The sequence below is a fragment of the Ovis aries genome, chromosome 25 (genome assembly GCF_016772045.2).
Source record: "Ovis aries strain OAR_USU_Benz2616 breed Rambouillet chromosome 25, ARS-UI_Ramb_v3.0, whole genome shotgun sequence".
NCBI classification, from domain to species: domain Eukaryota; kingdom Metazoa; phylum Chordata; class Mammalia; order Artiodactyla; family Bovidae; genus Ovis; species Ovis aries.
In genome coordinates, this window is record NC_056078.1 from 3,394,893 (window position 1) to 3,420,779 (window position 25,887).

The 25,887-nt window shown below is 44.6% G+C and overlaps 2 protein-coding genes across 5 annotated transcripts in view; one reads left to right on the plus strand and one right to left on the minus strand.

The window, feature by feature from the left end:
• Positions 1-17,393, minus strand: part of C25H1orf131 (chromosome 25 C1orf131 homolog) — a 32,469-nt gene extending 15,076 nt beyond the window's left edge. For both annotated transcript variants that reach the window (XM_042241127.2, XM_004021351.6), the window contains exons 1-2: positions 17,229-17,393; positions 12,077-12,420 (exon numbers count right to left, since the gene is read on the minus strand). In XM_042241127.2, the coding sequence (XP_042097061.1) occupies positions 12,077-12,420; positions 17,229-17,316 (432 nt within the window). In that variant the 5' untranslated portion in view covers positions 17,317-17,393. The remainder of the gene's footprint in view (positions 1-12,076; positions 12,421-17,228) is intronic.
• A 31-nt stretch (positions 17,394-17,424) lies between these two features.
• GNPAT (glyceronephosphate O-acyltransferase) overlaps positions 17,425-25,887 on the plus strand; it is a 37,103-nt gene continuing 28,640 nt past the window's right edge. For all 3 annotated transcript variants that reach the window (XM_060406815.1, XM_060406816.1, XM_004021352.5), the window contains exon 1: positions 17,425-17,674. In XM_060406815.1, the coding sequence (XP_060262798.1) occupies positions 17,597-17,674 (78 nt within the window). In that variant the 5' untranslated portion in view covers positions 17,425-17,596. The remainder of the gene's footprint in view (positions 17,675-25,887) is intronic.

The window sequence follows — 25,887 nt, forward strand, 5'->3', positions numbered from 1 at the left end:
GGGAGTTGTGAAGGAGGAGAAATTTCCAAACTGTAGGAAACCCTCTCACAGGTGGGTCTGTGGGGAGTTTTGGAAACTCAGAGGGCAACATAACTGGGAGAAAAAAAAACCCACAGAATACGCGCCTAACTGCAACTGGCAGTGGGGAAGTAGCCCGCAGGCTCCAGTCCACCACCAGCAGCGCGGGCTGGATAGGGAGGTGCAGGCGGCATAATTGGTGCTTAGGGTAAGGACTGGGCTTGAACGCCCTGAGGACAATCTGAGGGAGCTAACGTGAGATAACTTTTCCAGGAAAGGCTCTAACTTGCAGCCTGGCCCTCTCACAGAACAAAGGATTGAGCGAATACCAAAGGAGAGCTGGCCAGCTGTGGACCGGCCCCTCCCTGCTACCAGAGGCAGAGAGGCAGGCCGGTGATAGCCAGAGCCGGAAGGCAAGGGGCTGCTCCATTCTCGGCCCCAGAAACCAGCATCCTCCATCAAACTGTGAGCAGGCTCCCAGTTGCTAACCACGTCTTCCTGGGATCCTGGATGGTAGACATCTGCCAGGAGGGTCTCAGCCTGAGATCAGCTCCCCAGAGGAGACACACAGCACACCTGAGACGGTGCTCTCAGAGCGCACCCAGGAAACCAAGTGGCTGGGACCGGGGAGGTGATTAAGATGCATGGCCCACCTGGGACAGTGTGCTCGCCACGCATCTGGTTCCCTGAGCTGCTCGGACCTGGGAAGGGCACAAAACACACACCCAACCGAGTCTGTGGAGTACCCGAGAACCTGAACCTAGCAGCTCAGACCTGGGAAGTGCACAAAACACAGTGTCCGCTTTGGACAGTGCCCCTGCTGAGCAACCTGGAGCTGGGGCAGACCCAGTGTGGTCCATACACTGCGAGCACTCCCCACACACGCCAGTGATATTTGTTTGCTGTGTTCCTCCCTCCCCACAACACAACTGAACAAGTGAGCCTAAATAAGTGACCACCTTCACCCCCTTGTGTCAGGGCGGAAATTAGATACTGAAGAGACTTCCAGAGGAAGCCAAAAGAGACAAAGAGGGAACCGCTCTGGAAGTGACAGGTACAAGAGATTAAAACCCTGTAGTTAATTAACACTGACTATACATTGGAGCGGACCTATAGACCTTAAGAACAAGTACAAGCTGGAACAAGGAAATATCTGAAACGGAACTGACCCCACACTGCCCACAACAGCTCCAGAGAAACTCATAGGTATATTTTTACTATTATCACTTTTTAATTTTTTTTAAAATTTAAGTCCTTTATTACAAATTTAATTTTCATTAGTATAACCTACTCTTACCTTGCAAAAAAAAAAAAGGACCCTATTTTTAAAGTAAATTTCATATATATATATTTTATAATTTTGTGATTGATTTTGTTTTGTATTTTTAATATTGTATTTTTGAGAGTCTAACCTCTACTCTAGATTTTTAACCTTTGCTTTTTGGTATTTGTTATCAATTCTGTACCTAAATTTAAGAATCTAATGTTCAGTATTCATTTTCACTTCAGGGTGTGATTACTGGCTTGATTGCTCTCTCCCCTTTTGACTCTCCCTTTTCTCCACCAGGTCACCTCTATCTCCTCCTTCCCCCTTCTCTTTTCTACTTAACTCTGTGAATCTCTCAGGGTGTTCTGGGCTGTGGAGAAAGGTTAGGGAACTGATTACTGGCTAGATTGGTCTCTTCCCTTTTGACTCCCCCTCTTCTCCTGGTCACCTCTATTTCCCTCCTCCCTCTTCTCTTCTTCATGTAACTCTGTGAACCTCTCTGGGTGTCCCTCACTGTGAATTGTTTCACCATTAACCTAGATGTTTTATCATCTGTGCTGTATGAATGGAGACATCTTGATACTACTGTAAGAATAAGACTGAAAGCCAGAGGCAGGAGGCTTATCTCCAAAACTTGAGAACACCAGAGAACTGCTGATTCCAGGGAACATTAATAGACCAGAGCTCACGCAAAAGCCTCCATATCTACAATGAAACCTAGGTCCACCCAAGAGCCAACAAGTTCCAGAGTAAGACATTCCATGCACATCTTCAGCAAAGCAGGAACACAGCCCCGAGCACTAAAAGACTGGTCAACCACCTGCAAAAGAATGAAACTAGAACACTTTCTAACACCATACACAGAACTAAACTCAAAATGGATTAAAGATCGAAATCTAAGACCTGAAACTATAAAACTCCTAGAGGAAAACACAGGCAAACACTCTCTGACATAAATCACAGCAAGATCCTCAATGACCCACCTCCCAAAGTAATGGAAATAAAAGCAAAAATAAACAAATGGGACCTAATTAAATTTAAAAGCTTTTGCACAATGAAGGAAACTATAAGCAAGGTGAAAAGACAGCCTTCAGAATGGGAGAAAATCATTGCAAATGAAGCAACTGACAAAGAATTATTCTCAAAAATATACAAGCAGCTCCTGCAGCTCAATACCAGAAAAATAAACGACCCAATCAAAAAATGGGCCAAAGAACTAAACAGACATTTCTCCAAAGAAGACATACAGATGGCTAACAAACACATGAAAAGACGTTCAACATCACTCATGATCAGAGAAATGCAAATCAAAACCACAATGAGGTGCCATCTCATGCCAGTCAGAATGGCTGCTATCCAAAAGTCTACAAACAATAAATGCTGGAGAGGGTGTGGAGAAAGGGAACCCTCTTACACCGTTGGTGGGAACGCAAACTAGTACAGCCACTATGGAGAACAGTGTGGAGATTCCTTAAAAAAATGGAAATAGAACTGCCAAACGACCCAGCAATCCCACTGCTGGGTATACACACTGAGGAAACCAGAACTGAAAGAGACACATGTACCCCAATGTTCATTGTAGCACTGCTTACAATAGCGAGGACATGGAAGCAACCTAGATGTCCATTAACAGATGAGTGGATAAGAAAGTTGTGGTACATATACGGAAGGGAATATTACTCAGCTATTAAAAAAAGAGCGCATCTGAATCAGTTCTAATGAGGTGGATGAAAATGGAGCATATTATACAGAGTGAAGTCAGTCAGAAAGAGAAACACCAATACCGTGTATTAAAGCAAATATATGGAATTTAGAAAGATGGTAATGACGACCCTATATACGAGACAGCAAAAGAGACACAGATATAAAAAACAGACTTTTGGACTCTTGGGGAGAAGGCAAGGGTGGGATGATTTGAGAGAATAGCACTGAAACATGTATATTACCATATGTGAAATAGATGACCAGTCCACGTTGGATCCATGAAACAGGGCACTCAAAGGTGGTGCATTGGGACAACACACAGGGATGGGATGGGGATGAAGGTGAGAAGGGGGTTCAGGATGGGGAACACATGTACATCTACAGCCGATTCATGGCAATGTATGGCAAAAACCACCACAATATTAGCCTCCAATTAAAATAATTCAAAAAATTATTATTTCAACTAGATTAGTTTCTTCCTAATACCTCTCTGACTGGATCCACTAAAGAGCAGGGGACTTGGTACAGCTGAAGGGTGATGCTCAAGAGTAACCCTGGAATACTGCAGGCTTCCCAGGTGGCTTAGCAGAAAAAGAATCATCCTGAAATGCAGGAGACAGAGGCATCTATGGTTTGATCCCTGGGTCAGGAAAATCCCCTAGAGGAGGGCATGGCAACCAAATCCAGTATTCTTGCCTGGAGAATGCCATGAACAGAAGAGCTTGGCAGGCTACAGTCCACAAGGTTGCAAAGAGTTGGACATGACTGAAGCAGCTGAGCATGCACACAGGCTGGGCTACTAGAGACTATGAGGGCAGTAAGAAGCGGGGGCAGTAGGGCTAATGACACTTCTGGTGCAGTGCACTCGTGTTCCTCGAGGGACAAACAGCCTAACTAACCTACACTCCTCTCACTAGTGTCGTAGTTAGGCAAACAGGTTTTAAGCCAGACAGCCTGGGGTCAGAACTTGAGCACTTTTTTCATATCCACAACCCTTCATCTGGAATCCTAAGAAAATTCAGAAGGAAATACTGTGAATATACTGAATACTGTGTACATTTCCGTCCTTTATTTTGCCCATCTTTGCATGAAATATTCCCTTTGTATCTCTAACTTTCTTGAAGAGATCTCTATAATCTTTCCCATTCAATGGTACACAATGGGATATTGTGTACCATTTCCAGTGGGGTCTAAGACAGCAACTCATGATTAAGCACATTCACATTTCTGTAGCAACGCCTGTAAATATTTATGTCATATGGAACCAACAAAAATAACTCTTAAGCCTCACATCAGCTCAGGCCAGTTTTGCTGCCAAATAAATCTGTACCAAACTTACAAAAAAAAAAAACAAACTAAACTTGTGCTTTCCAAAGCTCTGGGGTATTGGAGTTGCATATATGGGATGGTGGGGTGACTGTTTATATGCAAGCAAATCATTAAATCTCTCTAGGCATCAATCTCCTCTGCAAAAGGAAAACAGGTTACATGAATTGTGAAGATTCAATGAAATACTGAACTAGTTAAGGAACATAAATAATCACTTTTAGTATACAGCAGGAGAAGGCAATGGCACCCCACTCCAGTACTCTTGCCTAGAAAATCCCATGGATAGAGGAGCCTGGTGGGCTGCAGTCCATGGGGTCGCGAAGAGTCTGACACGACTGAGCGACTTCACTTTCACTTTTCACTTTCATGCATTGGAGAAGGAAATGGCAACCCACTCCAGTATTCTTGCCTGGAGAATCCCAGGGACAGGGGAGCCTGGTGGGCTGCCGTCTATGGGGTCGCACAGAGTTGGACACGACTGAAGCGACGCAGCAGCAGCAGTAGCATACAGCAACCACTCAGGAAATGGGGCTTCCCTAGGGACTCAGATGGTCAAGAATCTCCTGCAATGTGGGAGACCTGGGTTTGAACCCTGGGTCATAAAGATCCCCTGGAGAAGGGAATGACTATCCACTCCAGTATTCTTGCCTGGAGAATCCCATGGACAGAGGAGCCTGGTGGGCTACAGTCATGGGACTGCAATGAGTTCGACATGAGTAAGCAACAAATATACACAGTAAGCTTTCAGGAAATAATGGCAGATCTTTACTCAGCAGTGCATTACAGGCTCAGAAGCAGTGTGCGTGCACCACAGTCCACGCCATAGGATCCACGCGTCCCTTCTGATCTACGGTACACTGCTCTACTGTTCTTACTATGTCTTTCTTGTCTCTTTTCTACAGAGGCCACAGAGGAGGCTAAGGTTCATGAGACGGACCTGAGTTAAGGGTGGAGAAATAGGCTTATCAGACACAGCCCTGATGGCTGAATAATACTTGGATCGTTTAAGCTGCACTTGACCCTTTCCTAAGAGCACAGGAACTTTCTTCCTCACAGGCAGCCTTGCACTCATTAAAGAGTGGGCTCATTCACTCCACTCTCAAATCACAAGTCTAGGCCACCCTGTTTTGAACCTGGACCCTGCAGTAAACACCTCACCTAGTCCCCTCACACCTCTGGCTACCTATAATCCATTTACCATGCAGGGGACATAGCAATCTTTTCAAAATATAAATCAGATCACTTCACGCCCCTGTTTAAATTCTTCCATGTGGTTCTCCATGCACTTTAAATCCAAAGGCCCCAAGCCTCTGGGGCCTGGTGTGACTGGCCCACACCTTCTACCCTCTGTCCTCCTCCTGCTAGTCTCCCAGCTCCTAGAACCTTGCGGGCCTCTATATAGCTCAGGACATCAGCAGAGCCATCTTCTGCCTACACTGCTCTCTTCTCTCCCATCCCTGGCACCCTTCAACAGTGTCAGCCTAGAGTCACCTCCTTGGACGCTTCCAACCACCTGCTCCAATGGAGGTTCTGCCTGTTACTCTCAGGACCCTGAACCTTTCCTTCAGAGTGTCTGTAACACTTTTAAAGTATATTATTAATTTATGCAGGGTTAGCCTGACTGCACTCATAAACAATATACTCCATGAAAGCAGAGGACTATTATCTTGTTTACTGTGGCATCTCCTAGGTCTGGCAAGTAGTAGGCACCCAATTACTTACGGAATAAATGAATGAACGAGTCAACATAAAGGTGACCTCTGACCTACTATTTCTTGTCAAATTACTTCTGTAATAAGAACTTTACAAATGGGACATGATCAGGAAGTTATTTTACGGGTCAGATATCTGGGATGGGTTAAATATACAAATGGCGGCTGCTGCTGCTGCGTCGCTTCAGTCATGTCGACTCTGTGCGAGCCCATAGACGGCAGCCAGCCAGGCTCCCCCGTCCCTGGGATCCTCCAGGCAAGAACACTGGAGTGGGTTGCCATTTCCTTCTCCAATGCAAGTGAAAAGTGAAAGTGAAGTCGCTCAGTCGTGTCAGACTCTTCGCGACCCCATGGACTGCAGCCCACCAGGCTCCTCCATCCATGGGAGTTTCCAGGCAAGAGTACTGGAGTGGGGTGCCATTGCCCTCTCTGACAAATGGTGGCTAAGTTCCCAAATGAGTCCATTAAAAGGGGTTCTGATCATCAACTCCAATGTAGGGGAGAAGGTTGCCTCGCATGCGGGAGCCAGGTACAATAAAGCAGCGTACTATAGATCAGAACACACACAGAACACACAGCTGGGTGTTCACAGCTCAACGCAATTCCGACAGTATGTACTGGAGACAATACAGATCCCACAGGCAAAGGGCTCAGTCCGATAATACCATCCCCACTTCAGACCAGCTGCAAGCCCAGACTGTTACCTGTAGCACATCTGACCCACCACCTACGGACTGCAAGTTCTCCTGACCCCCTTCTTGTGTTCAACTAATTTGCTCAAGTGGCTCACATAACTCAAAAAACCCGTTTACTTCCTAGATCACCAGTTTATTCTAAAAGGTGGTAACTTGAGGACAGTCAGATGGAGGAGGGCAAGGCATGTGGGAAGCAGAGAGGACCCTGCACCCCCTCTCTGGGCCCCACTCTCGCAGCACCTCCACATGCTCACCAACCCAGAAGCTCTCCAAACCAAACCCCATCCTCTGTGGAGTTTCAGAGGTTTCCTCACACAGGCATAATTGAGTACATCTGCCCTCTCCAGCTGTGAAAAGAAGAGAAAAGCAAAGGAGAAAAGGAAAGATATAGGCATCTGAATGCAGAGTTCCAAAGAATAGCAAGGAGAGATAAGAAAGCCTTCCTCAGTGATCAATGCAAACAAATAGAGGAAAACAACAGAATGGGAAAGACTAGAGATTTCTTCAAGAAAGTTAGAGAGACCAAGGGAATATTTCATGCAAAGATGGGCTCGATAAAGTACAGAAATGGTATGGACCTAACAGAAGCAGATGATATTAAGAAGAGGTGGCAAGAATACACAGAACTGTACAAAAAAGACCTTCACGACCCAGATAATCACGATGGTGTGATCACTCACCTAGAGCCAGACATCCTGGAATGTGAAGTCAAGTGGGCCTTAGAAAGCATCACTACGAACAAAGTTAGTGGAGGTGACAGAATTGCAGTTGAGCTGTTTCAAATCCTGAAAGATGATGCTGTGAAAGTGCTGCACTCAATATGCCAGCAAATTTGGAAAACTCAGCAGTGGACACAGGACTGGAAAAGGTCCGTTTTCACTCCAATCCCAAAGAAAGGCAATGCCAAAGAATGCTCGAACTACCGCACAATTGCACTCATCTCACACATTAGTAAAGTAATGCTCAAAATTCTCCAAGCCAGGCTTTAGCAATATGTGAACCATGAACTTCCAGATGTTCAAGCTGGTTTTAGAAAAGGCAGAGGAACTAGAGATCAAATCGCCAACATCTGCTGAATCATCAAAAACACGAGAGAGTTCCAGAAAAACATCCATTTCTGCTTTATTGACTATGCCAAAGCCTTTGACTGCGTGGATCACAATAAACTGTGGAAAATTCTGAAAGAGATAAACATACCAGACCACCTGACCTGCCTCTTGAGAAACTTGTATGCAGGTCAGGAAGCAACAGTTAGAACTGGACATGGAACAACAGACTGGTTGCAAGTCGGGAAAGGAGTACGTCAAGGCTGTATATTGTCACCCTGCTTATTTAACTTATATGCAGAGTACATCATGAGAAAGATTGGGCTGGAAGAAGCACAAGCTGGAATCAAGACTGCAGGGAGAAATATCAAAAACCTCAGATATGCAGATGACACCACCCTTATGGCAGAAAGTGAAGAGGAACTAAAAAGCTTCTTGATGAAAGTGAAAGAGGAGAGTGAAAAAGTTGGCTTAAAGCTCAACATTCAGAAAACAAAGATCATGGCATCTGGTCCCATCACTTCATGAGAAATACATGGGGAAACAGTGTCAGATATTTTTTTGGGCTCCAAAATCACTGCAGATGATGACTGTAGCCATGAAATTAAAAGACGTTTACTCCTTGGAAGGAAAGTTATGACCAACCTAGATAGGATATTAAAAAGCAGAGACATTATTTTGCCAACAAAGGTCCGTCTAGCCAAGAATATGGTTTTTCCAGTGGTCATGTATGGATGTGAGAGTTGGACTGTGAAGAAAGTCTGAGAGCCGAAGAACTGATGCTTTTGAACTGTGGTGTTGGAGAAGACTCTTGAGAGTCCCTTGGACTGCAAGGAGATCCAACCAGTCCATCCTAAAGGAGATCAGTCCTGAGTGTTTATTGGAAGGACTGACGCTGAAGCTGAAGCTCCAGTACTTTGGCTACCTCATGCGAAGAGTTGACTCAGTGGAAAAGACCCTGATGCTGGGAGGGATTGGGGGCAGCAGGAGAAGGGGACGACAGAGGATGAGATGGCTGGATGGCATCACCAACTCAATGGACATGAGTTTGAGTGAACTTCGGGAGTTGGTGATGGACAGGGAGGCCTGGCGTGCTGCGATTCATGGGGTTGCGAAGAGTCGGACACGACTGAGCAACTGAACTGACTGCCTGCCTGCCTTCTCTAGAGGTCAGGGGGTAGGACTGAACTATCCAGTCCTCTAATCACAAGGTTGGTTCTCCTGGCAACTAGTTGCCACTCAAGGATGCTTTCCAAGTCACTTCACTAACAGAAAGGACACCTTTATTTCTCTCATCTTAGAAGAAATTCTAAGAGTTTTAGGAGTTCTATGCCAGAAACGGGCAAATGTTTAATGTAATATTTCTTATTATAAATCACCATATCACACCCAAGAATATCTGTTTCAATACACTGTGTGGTTGGATCATTTTAGTTGGATCATTAGGCACAACCTAAATTCTGGGAAAAGAAGGTCACTTACTTCCCAGTACCTCTTGTGTTCTCAAGAGTACTTCAGACAACAGATGGCAACAGGAACTGACATGGAGAATTGACTAGTGGGGGGAGCCACATGAATGGAGAAATAAAGGAAAACAGGAATAAAAAACAAACAGAATACTTCAAAGATGACCAGCTGTTCCTGTGATTGGTCAGTGGAAGCCGCCATTATTTTATCATGTCTGTTTCCATGTCTATCTGACTGTCCAATGGTGACTTATAAGTTTTCAGAGAGCAGGGGCCACAACATGTACATTTTCCCATGTTCTGCAAACTCTTAGCATAGTATTATGCGTCCTAATTACTCCAAAGAACTGGCCTTTGCCTGGTGTGCCTTATACCCAGGATATGCCATAATGACTAGCACAATATTAATTTGCAGTTATTTATATGTTGCAATATCAGCATTCTGAAGTCTTTTTATGGGCATATGTATTTTCATTGTGTTCATATACTATCTCCTTAGCCAGACACATTTACATCATCAGAAGATAAATTTTTTAAAGGAGAAAAGGGCAGAACACCAAGAAGAGCTAAAAAATTTCATCAAGATGAGGAAGTTCAAATGTAAAAAGAGGACTTCCCTGCGGGTTCAGTGGTTAAGAACCCACCTGTCAAGGCAGGGGACCCAGGTTCAGTCCCTGGTCCAGGAAGATTCCACATGTCGCAGGGCAACTGAGCCCGTGCACCACAACTACTGAAGCCCATGTGCTCTGCAACAGGAGAACCCATGGCAATGAGAGGCCCACTCACCACTGCCGGAGAACAGCCCCGCTCACCACTGCCGGAGAACAGCCCTCGCAGCAGCGAAGACCCAGCACAGCCCAGAATAAACAAACAAACAAAACGGTCCACATCAAAAGGTAAAGCGAGCTGAGGTTCCTGAGAAAAGCTGACTATAGTGAAAAGGGGATTCTGTAGAGCAGAAAGAAAGCCTGCTGTACATGTTCTATTATTGAGAGACAGGAAGATACAGACTCATTCAATGACAACTTTTTTTGTCCTTTCTATTAGAAAAAAACAAAATAAAACTCTATTCCAGAAGGATGAACGCAAGTGAATATAAGAGGAAACTAAAGACCGAGACAGTTCAGGAAACGAGGGTATCTAGATGCTTAGTATCAGTTAAATTCCCCAAAGGCAGTACTGTATTTCACAGCACTGTTCTCCAACCTTCTTCATATCATGGCACACACAGAAAGTACTAATATTTGTCTGGCCCAAGGTAGTACCCTATGCAAAGAATACCAATCTTTGGAAGCTCCCTGGCTGGCCAGCTTGGGAGCTCTGGCTACAAGGGCCAAAAGAATCCATTTCTTATCTGCCTGTAAGAATTCCCACTGCCCCAGTACTTGGATACTGTAAGAATTGGAAAGCTGACCTAGGATCAAAGGAGATATGGCTGCATCCTAGCCTGTGTCCACACGTTCATCAAGAATGTGCAAGCCTAGCTGTCTTTGCAGGGGGTTGAATCATGGTCTTCAAACAGATATGCTGCTGCTGCTGCTGCTAAGTCGCTTCAGTCGTGTCCGACTCTGTGCGACCCCACAGATGGCAGCCCACCAGGCTCCCCCGTCCCTGGGATTCTCCAGGCAAGAACACTGGAGTGGGCTGCACTAAAGCCAGGAATCTGTGAATGTGACCTTCTCTGGAAAAAGAATCTCTGTAGTGTTATCAAGTTAAGGATTTCATGATGAGATCCATCCCAGATTTATGGTGGCCCTACATCCACAGATGTATTAAAAAGCAGAGACATCACTTTGCCTAACAAAGGTTTGTTTAGTCAAAGCTATGGTTTTTTCCAGCAGTCATGTATTGATGTGAGAGCTGGACTGTAAAGAAGGCTGAGCACAGAAAAAATGATGCTTTCAAATTGTGCTGCTGGAGAAGACTCTGGAGAGTCCCTTGGACAGCAAAGAGATCAAACCAGTCAATCTTAAAGGAAATCATCCCTGAATATTCACTGTAAGGACTGATGCTAAAGCTGAAGCTCCAATACTGGACCACCTGACATGAAGAGCTTATTTTTCTTGGAAAAGACTCTGATGCTGGAAAAGATTGAAGGCAAAAGAAGGGGACAGCAGAGGATGAGATATTTAGACAGCATCACCAACTCAATGGCCATGACTCTGAGCCAACTCCAAGAGGTAATGGAGATCAGAGGAGCCTGGCGTGTTGCAGTCCACCGGATCACAAATAGCTGAACAGGATTTAGCGATTGAACAACAACACATCCAATGATGGCTGTCGTTCCAAGAGAAAGGCAAGAGATTTGAGACTCAGGCACCAGGAAGAAGGCCACATACAGACGGAGGAAGAGTTTAGTGTTCTGTAAGTGTCGGAAGATGGAAGAAGCAAGGAAGAACTCACCCTCTGAAGAAGGGAGCAGGGCCCAGCCAACACCATTAATTTGGACTTTGAGCCTGCAGAACTGTGAGAGAATTAATTTCCCTACAGCAGCCCCAAGAAACCAAGACAATCTTCTTTTTCTTTTGCTGACAGACAAGTTTATAGAACATGCGGAAAGCAACAGAAGTGTAAACATCTGGATTTCTGCAATGAACTTGACAAAAACTTGTGAAAAAGTTTGGATAAGCAAGCACACCTCTCTCGTGGACTGAATTCTGGGCCAGAATTACAAATGCAGCCCGAGGCTGCTGCTCAGCAGAATCCCTCTGCTTTTCATCAGAATGGAAGTTCCTTGAGAGAAGGCAGTTTTTGCCTGTTTTGTTCACTGCTACACCCCAGTGCCTAGAATCGTGGCAGGACAACATCAGGGTTTGCACCATATGAGCCGATTCATTACCTTTGCGTTCTCCTCTTGATCTGGGTTCTGTTTTCTTTTTTTACTTCGGCTGTGAAACTGTACCACTTCTACTGGTTCCCTGTCATTCCTCGGGGGAGAGCGGGCTGCTGCAGCTCCAGAGACTACAGGTCCCACAGGGGAACCACTGGGGGTCACAGCAGGAGCGCCCTGCAGCTCTTCCTGGAGCTCCTGGAAGAAGCTGGCAGCACTCTTCCTCTGGCCCCTGACAAGAGATTCGGGCTGGGGAGCTGGCTCTGTTGCCAAGGATGCCAGGGTCCCCATACCTCTCTTCTTCTCTCTCTTTTTTCTGACTCTTTTCTCTTCTGTTTCATCTTCTGTCTCTCCTGTTTGTTTGAACACAAAAAGGAAGAATATATATTTTGTGCTTCATCTGTCACCAATATCAAATCATATGAATGCACGTGTCCACATGTCACAGTTTACAAACACCCAGAAATACACACAAAGAAGATATTTGTTTTTCTTCAGAGGGCCGTATCCAATATCTGCACAATCCAGAGACTCCAAAGCGCTTAGTCATCTCTTCCCAAAGGAATTACACCCCTGTCTTTGATTCTTGGTACAATTACCCAGTCCTTACCTTGGTCCTGACTAAAAGCGTCATCCTAGCTGGCTCACAGTCTGTGCTAAAAGTGTACATACATCCACCACTGCTTCTTTTTAACACTCTCTAGGGTTACAGGTGGGTACCATAGTCTTCCTGTTTCCTTTCATGGTTATAAACTAAAATGAATCTAAGACAACTGGCTTAATTTGAAAGCCTTTGAAAGTGAAAAAGTGAAAGTCGCTCAGTTGTGTCTGACTCTCTGTGACCCCATGGACTCCTCCGTCTGTGGAATTTTCAGGCAAGAACACTGGAGTGGGCAGTCATTTCCTTCTGTAGGGGATCTTCCTGACCCAGGGATCGAAGCCGGCTCTCTTGCATTGCAGATTCTTTACCATCTGAGCCACCAGGGAAGCCCAAGATGAAGCTAAGACAATTGGCTAAATTTGAATGTCTTTATTTTCAACTAACATACCTCCCCTTTGTTTTAACTGTTTAAACTCTGACCAGTCACCTGAAGTTTCTGACAAGAACTCTAGGCCTCACTGACTGACAGTATGAATATCACAGGGCTCTCTAAATATTAGCTGAGTATTTATGCTTGCTTGTATTTTCTCAGTTTTTTATTCAGTAAATGTGTATCAGACTTTTTTAACTGGCCCCCAGTGGTCCAGTGGTAAAGAATGCGCCTTGCAATGTAGGGGACACAGACTTGACACCTGCTCCTGGAAGATTCCACATGCTGTGGGGCAACTAAGCCTGCGGGCCACGACTACTGAGTGCATGAACTGTGCCTACTGAAGCCTGTGAGTCTAGAGCCTGTGTTCTGCAACAAGAGAAGCCCCCGCAAGGAGAAGCCGGCACACCACCACTGCAGAAGAGCTCTTGCTCATGCTCGCCGCAACTAGAGAAACGCCCAGGTAGGTGCAGCAGTGAAGGCCCAGTGCAGCCAAAAATTAAATTTAAAACCCAAACCTTTAATAAGAAAATATATGTATTCAGAGACGACTAGAAAACCTTGGTCAAGATGTGGAGTTGAAGGATGTGCGCTCCTTTTCTCCTGCAAGAGTACCAAACCTGCAGCTGGCTGCTGAACAATCATCGACAGGAGGATGCTGGAACCCACCAGAAAAAATACACCCCCAGGCGATGGCACCCCACTCCAGTACTCATGCCTGGAAAATCCCATGGGCGGAGGAGCCTGGTAGGCTGCAGTCCATGGGGTCGCTAAGAGTCAGACATGACTGAGCGACTTCACTTTCTCTTTTCACCTTCATGCATTGGAGAAGGAAATGGCAACCCACTCCAGTGTTCGTGCCTGGAGAATCCCAGGGACGGGGGAGCCTGGTGGGCTGCTGTCTATGGGGTCGCACAGAGTCGGACATGACTGAAGCAACTTAGCAGCAGCAGCAGCATGTCCAAAGACAAAGAAGAAGCCACAGCGAAACAGAGGAGCGGTACAAACACAATAAAATCAAAACCCATTCCCAACGGGCGGGTGACCCACAGACTGGAGAACAATAAAACCAAAGAAGTTCTTGCACTGCTGTGAAGGTTCTGAACCCCACGTCAGGCTTCCCAGACTGGGGATCTGACAAAGGGACTTGGAATCCCCAGGGAATCTGGCCTTGAGGGCCAGTGGGATTTGACTACAGGCCTTCCAGAGAACTGAAGGAAACAGAGACTCCAGTCTTTGGAGGTCACAAACAAAATTTTGTACATACCAAGAGCCAGAGGAGAGGGGCAATGACTTCACAGGAGACCGAACCTAAGCTACCTGCTAGTGTGGGAGGGCCTCCTCTGGAGGTGTGGGTTGGCAGCGGCTCACCACAGGGATGGGGGCACTGGAAGGTCTTCCTTAGTGTAAACCCTCTTGGAGTTTGCCATTAACCCTACAGTAGAGCCCTCAGACCCCAGGGCTGGGATGCCCCAGGCCAAACAACTACCAGGGAGGCAGTGCAACCCCACCCATCAGCAGACAATTGGATCAAAGTTTTACTGAGGAAGGCCCTGCCCACCAGAGCAAGACCTAGTCCCTCCTATCAACAAGCTTGAGTAAGAGATAGTTGCTCAGTTGTTTGACTCTTTGCAACCCCATTTTGTTGTAATAAAAATGACAAATAATATACAAGGGAACTCCCATCAGGCTATCAGCTGATTTCTCAACAGAAAGTCTACAAGCCAGAAGGGAAAGGCATAACATATTTAAAGCGATGAAAGAGAAGAACCTACAACCAAGAATACTCTACCCAGTAAGACTCTCCTTCAGATATGATGGAGAAATTTAAAGCTTTCCAGACAAGCAAAAGTTAAGAGAATTCAGCACTACGGAACCAGCTTTACAACAAATGCTAAATGAACTTCAGGCAGGAAACACAAGAAAAGGGAAAGACCTACACAATTAAGACCAAACAATTAAGAAAACGGTAATAATATAATAGAATATTAGTATATTATATACAGTAATAAAATAATAGGATCATACACATAGATCCTTAAATGTAAATGGATTAAATGCACCAACCAAAAGACACAGACTGGGTCGGTGAGAAACGTGCATGTATGCACATCCACTTACCACATCACTCTACTTGATTCCCCCTAAATTCTATGTAATTATTTTATATCGTGAATCATGTTCCCATTATGGCTTGCAACTGTAATTATATTTTAATTTTGTCTGGCTATTGACTGTGAAAACTGACAAACATCTTTTACTTTGTAATTATGTAACTACTACCCACTTACCACTACTGTATCATGATTGGTCAAGAGAAAAATAATAGAACTCTATATCACCAAAACTAGGATCTAATAGAAAAACCTGTAATCACTTTTAAAAATCCAGATGCATATGAGAATTCTCTTGAATTTTTTTGAAAAATACAAATGCTCAGGTAGTTTTTTTCTTCAGAGCTCCAGCTACGTTTCTAATGAGCACTCATGTTTAAAAACAATTAGACTATAGATGATCTTTTCTTTTTTACCTAGTTTCACTTTTTCTTTCATATTCAGTGCTCCCGTTTCATTTAGTTTATATTCTCCAATTTCTCCATTTCTTTCTAAAAAGCTTTTGTAAACATATGTATAATATATATTTAAGAAAACCTGACTTTTTGCCTAAATAAAAAAATTACATTTTCAGTCCACTTGTTTGACTTAGTATAAATGCTAGAATTCTAATTAAAAAATAGATATGCACAAACAACAAAGGTTTACTGTATAGCACATGGAACTATAGCCAATATCCTGTAATAACCTATGATGGAAAATAATTTCAAAAACTAATATGTGTATTTGTATAAATGAATCACCGTGCTGTGCACCTGAAACACTCTAAGTCAACTATATTTCAATAAAATAGACACATTAAATAAAGAGCCAACTAAACTTTGGCATTAGGGATATAAAATCAAGTAGATACAGCCGTGTCTTCAGAGCTCCAAGTGTAAGTTCCAGCCTGTGTTAACACAAACTATTATTTAGGATTTTGCAGAAAAACTCTTCTCCTCAGGACTTCTCAAGGTCAGAGAATAATTCTTCTCTGTCTTCCAACATTTCCAAAGGCCCAGAGATACTCTGTCCAGAGTACAAGTCAATAGAAGTGAGTGACTTGGAGACAGACAGTGTGGGGCTTAGAACCCAAGCTCTTCAAGTTACTAGCTGGGTGAACATCCAAGTTTTTTAACCTCTAGTGCTTATTTCTACAATAATGCTATTTGTCTCTTAATAATAGTATTAATGACAATATCTATTTCATAGAATTGTTGTGATAATTAAATGACTATATACATGTAAAGTATGGAGTATATATGGTAAAACCGCAATGCTTTTTTAGCTATTATTTTTATTCCAAGCTATGTAATGAGCTTAGAATTTTGAGCAACTGGCTCCAAAATAAAACAGCAACATCACAATACAAATGGAAGAAATGCGTTTGACCTATAAGGCACTAATGCCTAATGATTTCTGGTGCATGAAGCAGTGTCATCTTCCCTGGGGTAAGCTCTTCAGAGTGTGTAGAACTGGCTCCTTGCTGAAGTGCCAGGAGTTCGCAACCTCTAATGATAAGTTTCCTTTTCTGCAATCAAGATGAAGGAAGGCGAGCATAAGTCAGCCAACTTAAGGCTGAAAGGTCGTGAAAAGCTTCATGTGAAACCGTTCTCTGAAGTCACTAAAAGACTGGGTCCCAACGCGACAAGGTGCCGCCAATGCCCGAGGGTCAGGCGGATCTGGGGATGCGTGGGGGAAAGGGGCTTCCCAGAGGTCGGGAGTGAGAAAGGCCGCTATTTCCAGAGCATGAGGTCCTGTGCACATCTCCTCGTTAAGTCTGAAAGCCTTAATGCTTTCGACAAGCAAGCCGGTCGGCCCTCATACTCAGGCACGAGTTGGGACATCTGATTCATAGAAAGACTCACAAACCCCGGTCGTAGGCGAGGGGAGGGTGCAGGACCCATTATCTGAACCGGGTTGGAAGAGCCGAGGGGGTGCTCGAGGAGCAATCATCTTTAGCTTGAAAGCTGAGCCCAGCCACGGCCGGGGTCCTCAAGTCGGCTCTCCACGTGGGCTCCGAGGCCCCGCACTCACCAAAGTCGTAGAGGTTCTGGAGCAAAGCGTCCAGAAGGGCCTGAGAACCGGGAGGCGCGGAAATCGCCAACCGGGTCTCCTGAGCCATCGTGAGGCCGGCGGGCCGCGGCGGGACGGTGCAGTTCTCGCGGACCTCCCGCCGCTCGGCGTCCGCTTCCGGTTCCCGACGGGCTGCGCGCGCCGCAAGTCCCCGCGCGGCTTCCGTCCTGGTTAAGATGGCGGCGCCCGGGGTCCTGTGGAGGGGCTGTAGAGGGTGCTGCCGCCCTAGGCGAGGTCGGGCCGCCCCGCGCGGAAGAACCGCCCACAGCAGCACCACCACCACTGCTTAGCACGGAGTCCCAGGCCACGCCCGGGACAGCAGCCGCAGCATGGATCGCTCCAGTTCATCCAACTCTTGTTTCTCCGTTGGCTCCACCAGTCCCGGGGCTGCCGTGCTCGTCTACTCGGTATGAGCCCAGGGGAGCGAGGCCGGGGCGGGGCTGCGAGAGGACCCCCTTCTCTTGGTCCCGGGTTCCTCCGGGCTGCGACCCGAGGTCCAAAGGAGTGGGTCCGAGATCCCCAGAGGAGGGACCAGGTGATTGATTTGGTTTCCAGGGCGACGGTGTATCTCGGTGAGTGTGAACGACGGTATGCCTTTAGAAGTTTGTGTTGGTGATGGTTCCTCTGGTTCCTGCCCGCTCGTTCCTTCCCTTTCACTCCACCAGGCATGGGGCCTTCAGGAAGCCACTGACACCGAAACGAGGGAGTAGAGTTGGGAATCTCCCTCTCATCGAGGGCGTGTCGAACTACCTCTTGGTTGGTTTCTCGAACCGGAGAAGCCTGCGGGTCTGACCCAACCTGAGGTAGCCTGTGGTTCCCCATCCCGCTCTTTTGCAGGTGTGATATTCCTGGGAGAAAAAGTATTTGGCTTGTGTGTGTGCATTGAGCTTTTAAGACTTTTAATCTAAGAAGATTTGGAGTTTCTGGAAATTTTTATTGTGTTTCTGTCTCTGTCCATGATTGTACTTTTCCCGCAAGTCATTTTGAAAGACAGCTAATGGCACCCGGCCTCCCTACAGTTGGCCTTTTCACCGCCTAAACCCCTTCTGATTTTAACTTTTTTTTTGCCAACGGAATGTTGGTCACTCACAGTTTCATGAAGAAATTTTGAGGCAGAAATTTGTAGCTCTCAATATTGCACAACCCTGGGGCAACTGACTTAAAAAATAAATTAATTTTTATTTACCATAGGAAGAAATAAAAGTGCATATTTTAAAGTCATGCTATCTATGTTCTGGCTTAAATCTAAGGTTAATTTATGTAGGAACGTGGTAACAGGGAGAATATGAAAGAGCAAAGTAAACAAGAAACTCAGTTTCAGAAAAGAAGGTACATATGATAAAAAATCCACCTGCAATGCAGGCAACCCGGGTTGGATCCCTGGGTCTGGAAGATCCCCTGGAGACAGGAATGGCAACCCTCTGCAGAGTTCTTGCTTGGGAAATCGCATGGACAGAGGAGCCTAGCGTGCTAGTCTTTGGGGTTGCACAGAATTGGACATGACTTAGCGACTGAACAACAACAAAACCCACCTCTACCTTCAAATTGGGAAATCAGTGGAACATGGGAAAACGTCTGTCCCCTTGCTGTGAAGAGCTTGGGCTTATAATTGGTGCTAATTGTCCACTCTCCTGAGGTTTATCACTTGTGCCTCTCTCTTCATTGACCTCACTTCATAGATGAGTGAAATATTTCAACCTTGGAATGTAGTGAAGAGGGTTACTGTGTAGCTCTGACTCCCTATAGGTAGCTTTTTCAGCCCTAACCTGGTTTATGAATTAACAGCAATTTTCCACATGTGTATTAAAGGGAATAATTGATTTTTTATTTCCCCCACTCACCAAAGATAAGACTTCGGTCCACTTTTTCACGTGAAAAACTAAAGCAATTGCATGTACACTGTTACTACTTTTGAAGCTAGACAGCAGCCCTTACTGCTCTTATGACTACAGTCTTTAGTTTCTTGTTAACCTGAACTTTTTCTTACTGGTTCAGACCGCCCTTATATATTTCCTCGCCAATTCTCTTAATTGTGCAACACTCTTATCTTAAGAGATGTTTTAGAAACCGCTGATTACAGCAGATGTTACAGTAGTAGGTACCTACAGTGTTCTAGTCAGCATTGACAGTGTCCAAGATATGGAAGTTAAAGATCCACCTCTTGCCTTTAAGGACTTCACAGGAGATCATGAAAATAAACAAATAATCATAATTAAGTGAGATAAGGGCTTCCCAGGTGGCATTAGTAGTAAAGAACATGCCTGCCAATGCAGGAAACATAAGAGACGTGAGTTGAATCCCTGGGTTGGGAAGATCCCCTGGAGGAGGGCATGACAGCCCACTCCAGTATTCTTGCCTGCAGAACCCCATGGACTGGTGGGTTACAGTTCATCCATGGGGTCATGAAGAGTCAGACACAACTGAAGCAACTTAGTACACAGGCAGGTGAGATAAGCACAGTGATTGAAGCACGCTCAGGATGCTGTGGGAGGGATGAGGAGGAGCACCCAGCCTGTCTGGGAACTTGGAGAAGGCTTCTAAGAGACTATGACACCTGAAATGAGATTTTAAGATATGAATTTTAAGATATGAGGAAGAGGAGGACTACCCTAGGCGCCAATGTCAGAAGACCACACCCTAGGATGTTTGGGGGAACCAAGATGGACAAGGGTAGAATAAAGGGAACATGAGAAGCACTGCTGAGCAAATAGGCAGAGGATATTTCCTAAAGGGATCTTATATGTTTAAATGCCCTTAAGGATAAATCTTGACTTTATGAGGCAACCATTTATTTATTTTTTTTGGCTGCACCATGTGGGACCTTAGTTTCCTGACCAGGGATCGAACCTGTTCCCCCGTGCAGTTTTAATCCCCTACGGGGCATCATTTAAGGATGATCGGATTTGTATTTTTGAAAGTCCAAGAAGACTACTAGGTTTCTCAAATGATTGTGTGGATAATCTCTTTTACTTAAGTAGAGACTGTAGGAAGAGAATCTGGTTAGGGAAGGAATCTGATCTGGAAGCATGAAGATCGGTTAGGACTTTGTTGCCACAGTTCAGGGAAGTGACTGATGAAAGCCTGAAGTAAGGCAGTGGCAATAAGTCTGGAGAAGGGAGACGGGTGAGTCTGTCTGGTGCTCGGGACAGTTACATATGGCGGCTAAGAGGCGGCCGTCTGAAGCTGACTCCTGATTTCTGCGATAGGGCACCTGGACGGATGATGCCACCTTTCACTGATAAGAAAGAGGAAGAGGAACAGGTTTAGTTGGAGTTATACAATAGTAATTTCAGTTTAGGGTGTGGTAAGTTGGAGATGTAAGAGGCAACATTATGATTTTTTAACTTGTGAATTATCTTGTTATAGACCCAATACATCACAAAGTATTGGGGGAGCATCCAAATACAGTTAGAAATATGCTATTTCTAATGATACGATCTATAAATATATTTCATATGATATTTAAATATGACACGAGAGTGAAAGAGGATGATCTGGCCTTAATATATGGATATGACAGCTATCAGCAAGTAGGTTGCGTCTGAAGCCATAGGTCTGCTTGGAATCTTCCAGTGATGCCACAGATGCCAAGCACACTGGGAGTGGGTAATTGCTGGGTGTGCCCGTGACCCAAATGAGAACTTGCTGTTAGAGCCTGAATGAAAAGTCTAGTCCTGTTACAGTGTCCTGCAAGACTACACAGTCGGGCAACTGCTCTGTCTCTGACTTGACTCCTCGCTCGCTGGGGTTCAGCCACACTGGCCTTCTGTTTCTCAGAAGTGAGCATGCTCCCTCCTCAGAGTACTTAGAGTCCTCTCTAAGTCCTCACAACATGCTGTGTTTTCCCAGAACTTTGCATTGCTGGCCTTTTATTATTGTTATTATTAAGATCCCAGCTCAAGCATCATCTCCTCAAAGAGGCCTTACCCCACCCCCACATTCAGTCTAAAGTAGCTCTCCAATCACTCTTCATTAGTTACTGTTTTATTTTCTTTATAGTCTCTCTTCAGTGTTATGCTACAGCAGTCTTATCCTGACTTTCAAAGCTCATTGTTTAACTTGTATGAAGTTTGCAACCATAAGGTTAAAACACTGCTGTTATTAAAAATTAAAGATTATTATATAAATTTCCATTAAATAAATTCTGTTAAAAATAGTTAATACTCAGCACTTCCTCATTAGTTTACTAAATTTCACTGTTACGCTCTTGAAGTTATTTATGTCACACTGTAAGGTGGGAATCCTAAAGTACAGTGGCTCCTTCTATCTCCTAAGGTTGTGTTGGTAGCTTGAGGCTTCCCAGGTGGCACTAGTGGTAAAGGACCCGCCTGCCAATGCAGGAGATGTAAGAGACAGAGGTTCAATTCCTGGGTCGGGAAGACCCCCTGGAGGAGGGCATGGCAACCCACTCGAATACTCTTGCCTGGAGAATCCCATGGGCAGAGAATCCCATGGCACATAGGTCCGTAGGGCCGCACAGAGTCAGATACGATGAAGCACTTTAGCACGCACACAGGCATTGGTAGCTTGAAACTTGCCACGGTGGGAGGGTATAGACCACAGACACTGGCACATGCTATAAATCAAGGCTCTCCCGTAGATGCACCTTTACCAGCGTGTTCCTGGTGGACTCCCTACGTGAACCTGTCTTGTTTCTTTGTTGTTTATCTCCTTAAGGGCACATTCAGCTCCCTCAGGCACATTTCCTGTCTACCTTGTTCAGGCTGTATTCTTAGCCTGTAGAACAGTGCCGGGTATATTTGGGGCTCTCAGTCACTGTTGAGTGAATGGGCCCACCAGAGCAGGTAAGGGAGATACAGGTAGAGGCTTGCTGTACAAAGTTAGATAGGGAAGACAGTGGCGGAAAAACACTTCACCTCAGTCTTCTAACTTGAACTCCTCATTGTATTTTGCTCCTGTGAGTATTTATTTTAGGTTGGTAAAAACTTTTCCAGCAAGATGTAGGGAAGGCCAGTTACGGAGCAGTAGCACTCAACCCTGGTCGCATGTTGGAAATACTTAAAGTACTTTCAAAAATACTTCTGATACGCAGGTAGCACTCACAGACCAGATAATCAGGAATCTTTGGGAGGGGCCTGGGCATCAGAATTTTTTTTAAGTTCCCTGAGTTAATTTTAATATGCAGCCTGTGTTAAAAACCACTGTATTAGACATTGAGTTAGACCAGATTGGGAGAAGTTTGAGCTTTGGACTGAATACTGGAGAGCTGTCCTCAACAGGGCTCAAGAAGTAGCTTCATTTAGTAATTTATGTTATCATTCTACAGACAATGATTGGGTTCCTACTAGGGACTAGAAATACAGAAATGTATGACACATGACAAGGAGCCTCCCTGGTGGCTCAGTGGTAAAGAACCTGCCCGCCAGTGCAGGAGACACAGGTTCAATCCCTGATCTGGGAAGATGGCACATGCCGCGGAACAGCTGAACCCATGCTCCACAGCTACTGGGCCTGTCCTCGAGAGCCTGGGAGCCACAGCTGCCAAATCCTGTGCACCCTGAAGCCCTCTGCCACAGCAGAAGCCGCATCAGTGAGAAGCCTGTGCACTGCAGCTAGAGAAAAGCTGTCGCAGCAGTGAAGACCCAACTCGTCCAAAAGAAAGAACAAATTTTTTTAAAAGACACATGACAAGTTCACAGTCTTGTAGGGGAAACACCAAATGCAAGATTATTGAAGTCTTCTAGATGAAAATGTAATGAGGATTCCCTACAAACTCGAAGGAGAAGATGACCATTTGATTCCTAGGTTATGTGGTTGAAGGCTGAGTACTGTCCAGGTGAACAGTGGGTGAGGGCCATCTGTAAGTGCCCTGTCTCAACAACTGGTACCACCGTGCACCTGGTTACCAACAAAAGAAGCTGTGGCTCTCTGGGTCACACAACTCATATCCCCAACATATACCACAGTGCCAAGAATATTAATAACAGGTGCCAAATGTTTGATAAGGAATGCTGCTCCTGTAGGTAACTTGAACAAAGCTGTAGGAGCCGTGGGATGTCATAGCTTGTGTAGGTAACTAGGTCTTTATGTAGCTGGGTCAAGTGTTAAGAGGTATGAGTTTGATCCTGCACTTAACAGAACCATGGAAGGACTGCAGTTAACAGAACCATGGAAGGACTGTAGGTGAACACATCTTGGACGTTTGCAGAGTATGCATACCTGTGGCTCTGCCTGGCACGTTCTTGTTCTGAGGACTCCCTTTCTCCCCACTCCCCTGTCCTCTCTCTCTGCAACCCCCAACCCTATACACACCTCCCCAACTGATTCTGATCCTTTTCTCTTCCCACACTTAGGACCACTAAATGGGAGGTCTCTCAAGATCTTTTTGTCCCTGAAAATTATATCATTTATAATGGTAATTTGTGGCATTCTACCCAGTCTGAGCCTATATAACTTATACTGTTACTTTATTAATGAGAAATGTGAGGTTTAAGGTTCTTCAGCAGGAGTCTGTGATATGTTACAGTGACTGCAGTTTTACAGCAGAATTCCAACAGTTACAATATCTTCCCCTCATATATTTTCTTTATTTATATATGAACATTAAAATGTTCATGTTTGCATATTTCATATGTTTTACATGCTACCCTTTCATACTTAAGCTCCCCATCAGTGCTTTTTTGCTTTTGTTTATATTGTTGTTGTGCCTAATGGTGGTCTCAGTTTAAAATTCTGTTTTTTTTTTTTCTAATTACCTTAACATTTAGTCATTCAGAATATATATATATTCCAAACACAGCTAGATGTTGGAAATACAAAGATCCAAAGTACAAAGATGCCCTCAAGGTAATTGCATTTTGGTAGGGAGGCAGACTTGCAAATGATCACATGTCATGGGCTATATACCATAATAGTTGTATGAAAAGGAGTCCTAGTGAGGAAGGCAGAGTGATTCCATCAGGGGGTCTCGAGGAGAGTTTTCACAGAAGAGTGATACCTGAACAAGGATAGGAACAGAAGGGCATTTCAGGCTGACGGACATGTGCAGAGGCCCAGAGGCATGTCAGCAATGGACTGTGTTGGGGAAATCGAATCGCTCACTGTTAAGTGGACCATGAGTGTGGTGAGAAGGAAAAGCCAGGTCTCAGAGGTTCTTGTATGACACCAGGAGTGGCTTAGGTCTTACTCTGAAGGAGGTGAGGGGGAAGTCATATTTTAAACCAGAATTGTGTTTTAAAAAGGGCATGGAGTGGGGACTTCCCCATTGCTCCAGTGCCTGGGACTCAGTGTTCTCAACGCAGGCAGGCCTGGGTTCAATCCCTGGTCAGGAAACTGGATCTCACATGCTGCAACCGAGACCTGGCACTGCTAAATATAAAAGAAAATAAAAAAGGCACGTAGTGGCATGGAAGACTGATTCAAAGGGGCAAAACACAGGCAGGGAGACCAGTGAGGAAGCTATTGTGATAAAGAGCACGGGCTAGACATGAATGAGAAGACAGGATTGATTCTTAAACGCCTTGTTAACAGGATGAAATGGATTGGATGTAAAGGGTGAGGGAGGAGAGGTCTAGAATGATGTAAACTGAGGAGTGAGGATGGCATGGAGGTTATTGATGGGTATTTCAGGAAAATGATCAGGTTGTAGGATTGTTCAGAGGAGAAATGAATTCCCTTTGGGAAAGGCCAAATTGAAGAAGCGAGAGGACAGTGCAGGGGAGTCAGGAACACATATTTGAAAGCAGTTGAGTAGGTGAGAGTACTCAACTCTGTGTGGAGTGAGGAGAAGAGGGCTGGAGAGGTTAACGCATATTAAAGGAAGTGGGAGGAAAAAGACATATTTGTAGGTTAAGGAGAAGATTTCCCCCAGGTAGAGACTCTCTGAATTAGAGAAATGAGATGGATTTTCTACTTGACAAGAATCGAGAATTAAAAGCCAAAGTAGGAACATTTCAGAGTTGTTGTCGCTGAGGGCAGGAAGGCATGCTTGAGAGTGGTGTCACACTGTGCGCAGCTTTAGGAGAATGAAGACTGGAAAGAGGCCAGGTCTAGTAATTAGATTTGAAAGAAATATTAGTGTTTGTTACGCCTTTTATAGTAGCAATGAATGAAAAATAGTTCAGACGTCCGGCATGTAAAGTTATATGGGAGAAACTGAAATTGACATGGAGGAGTGTTTTTAACATTAAGTTTTTAAAAATCAGGTGACAAAAATATGTGTGTGATTGAGGAGACTGTGTCCACAGGCATAGAGACAAGCATTAGCTGAAATAGTATCTGGGTGTCGATTTTAGTTTTCTTCTTTGTGCTTTTTTGTATCTGAATTTTTATAATGAACATGTATCACTTTGGAAATTTTAAAAAATATATTAAGAAATTAAGGAATATAAAGGTGATTATGCAGCCCCTAAAATACTTTAAAACAATATTTATTAATAATGTAAGGAAGTACTTAGAATACAGTTGATAAGATAAACCATATTTGGTACAGTCCATGTTTTAAATTTAAAAATATGTACTTTTAAAATTTATGAATAAAAAAAATAAGGAAACTAGTAGTAAAAGTTAAGAGTAGTTATTCCAGAGTGTAAAATTGTGGGCAGTTTGTCTTTACTTATGTGTTTCTGTGTTTCCAAATTTTCCATAATTAACATGCTGA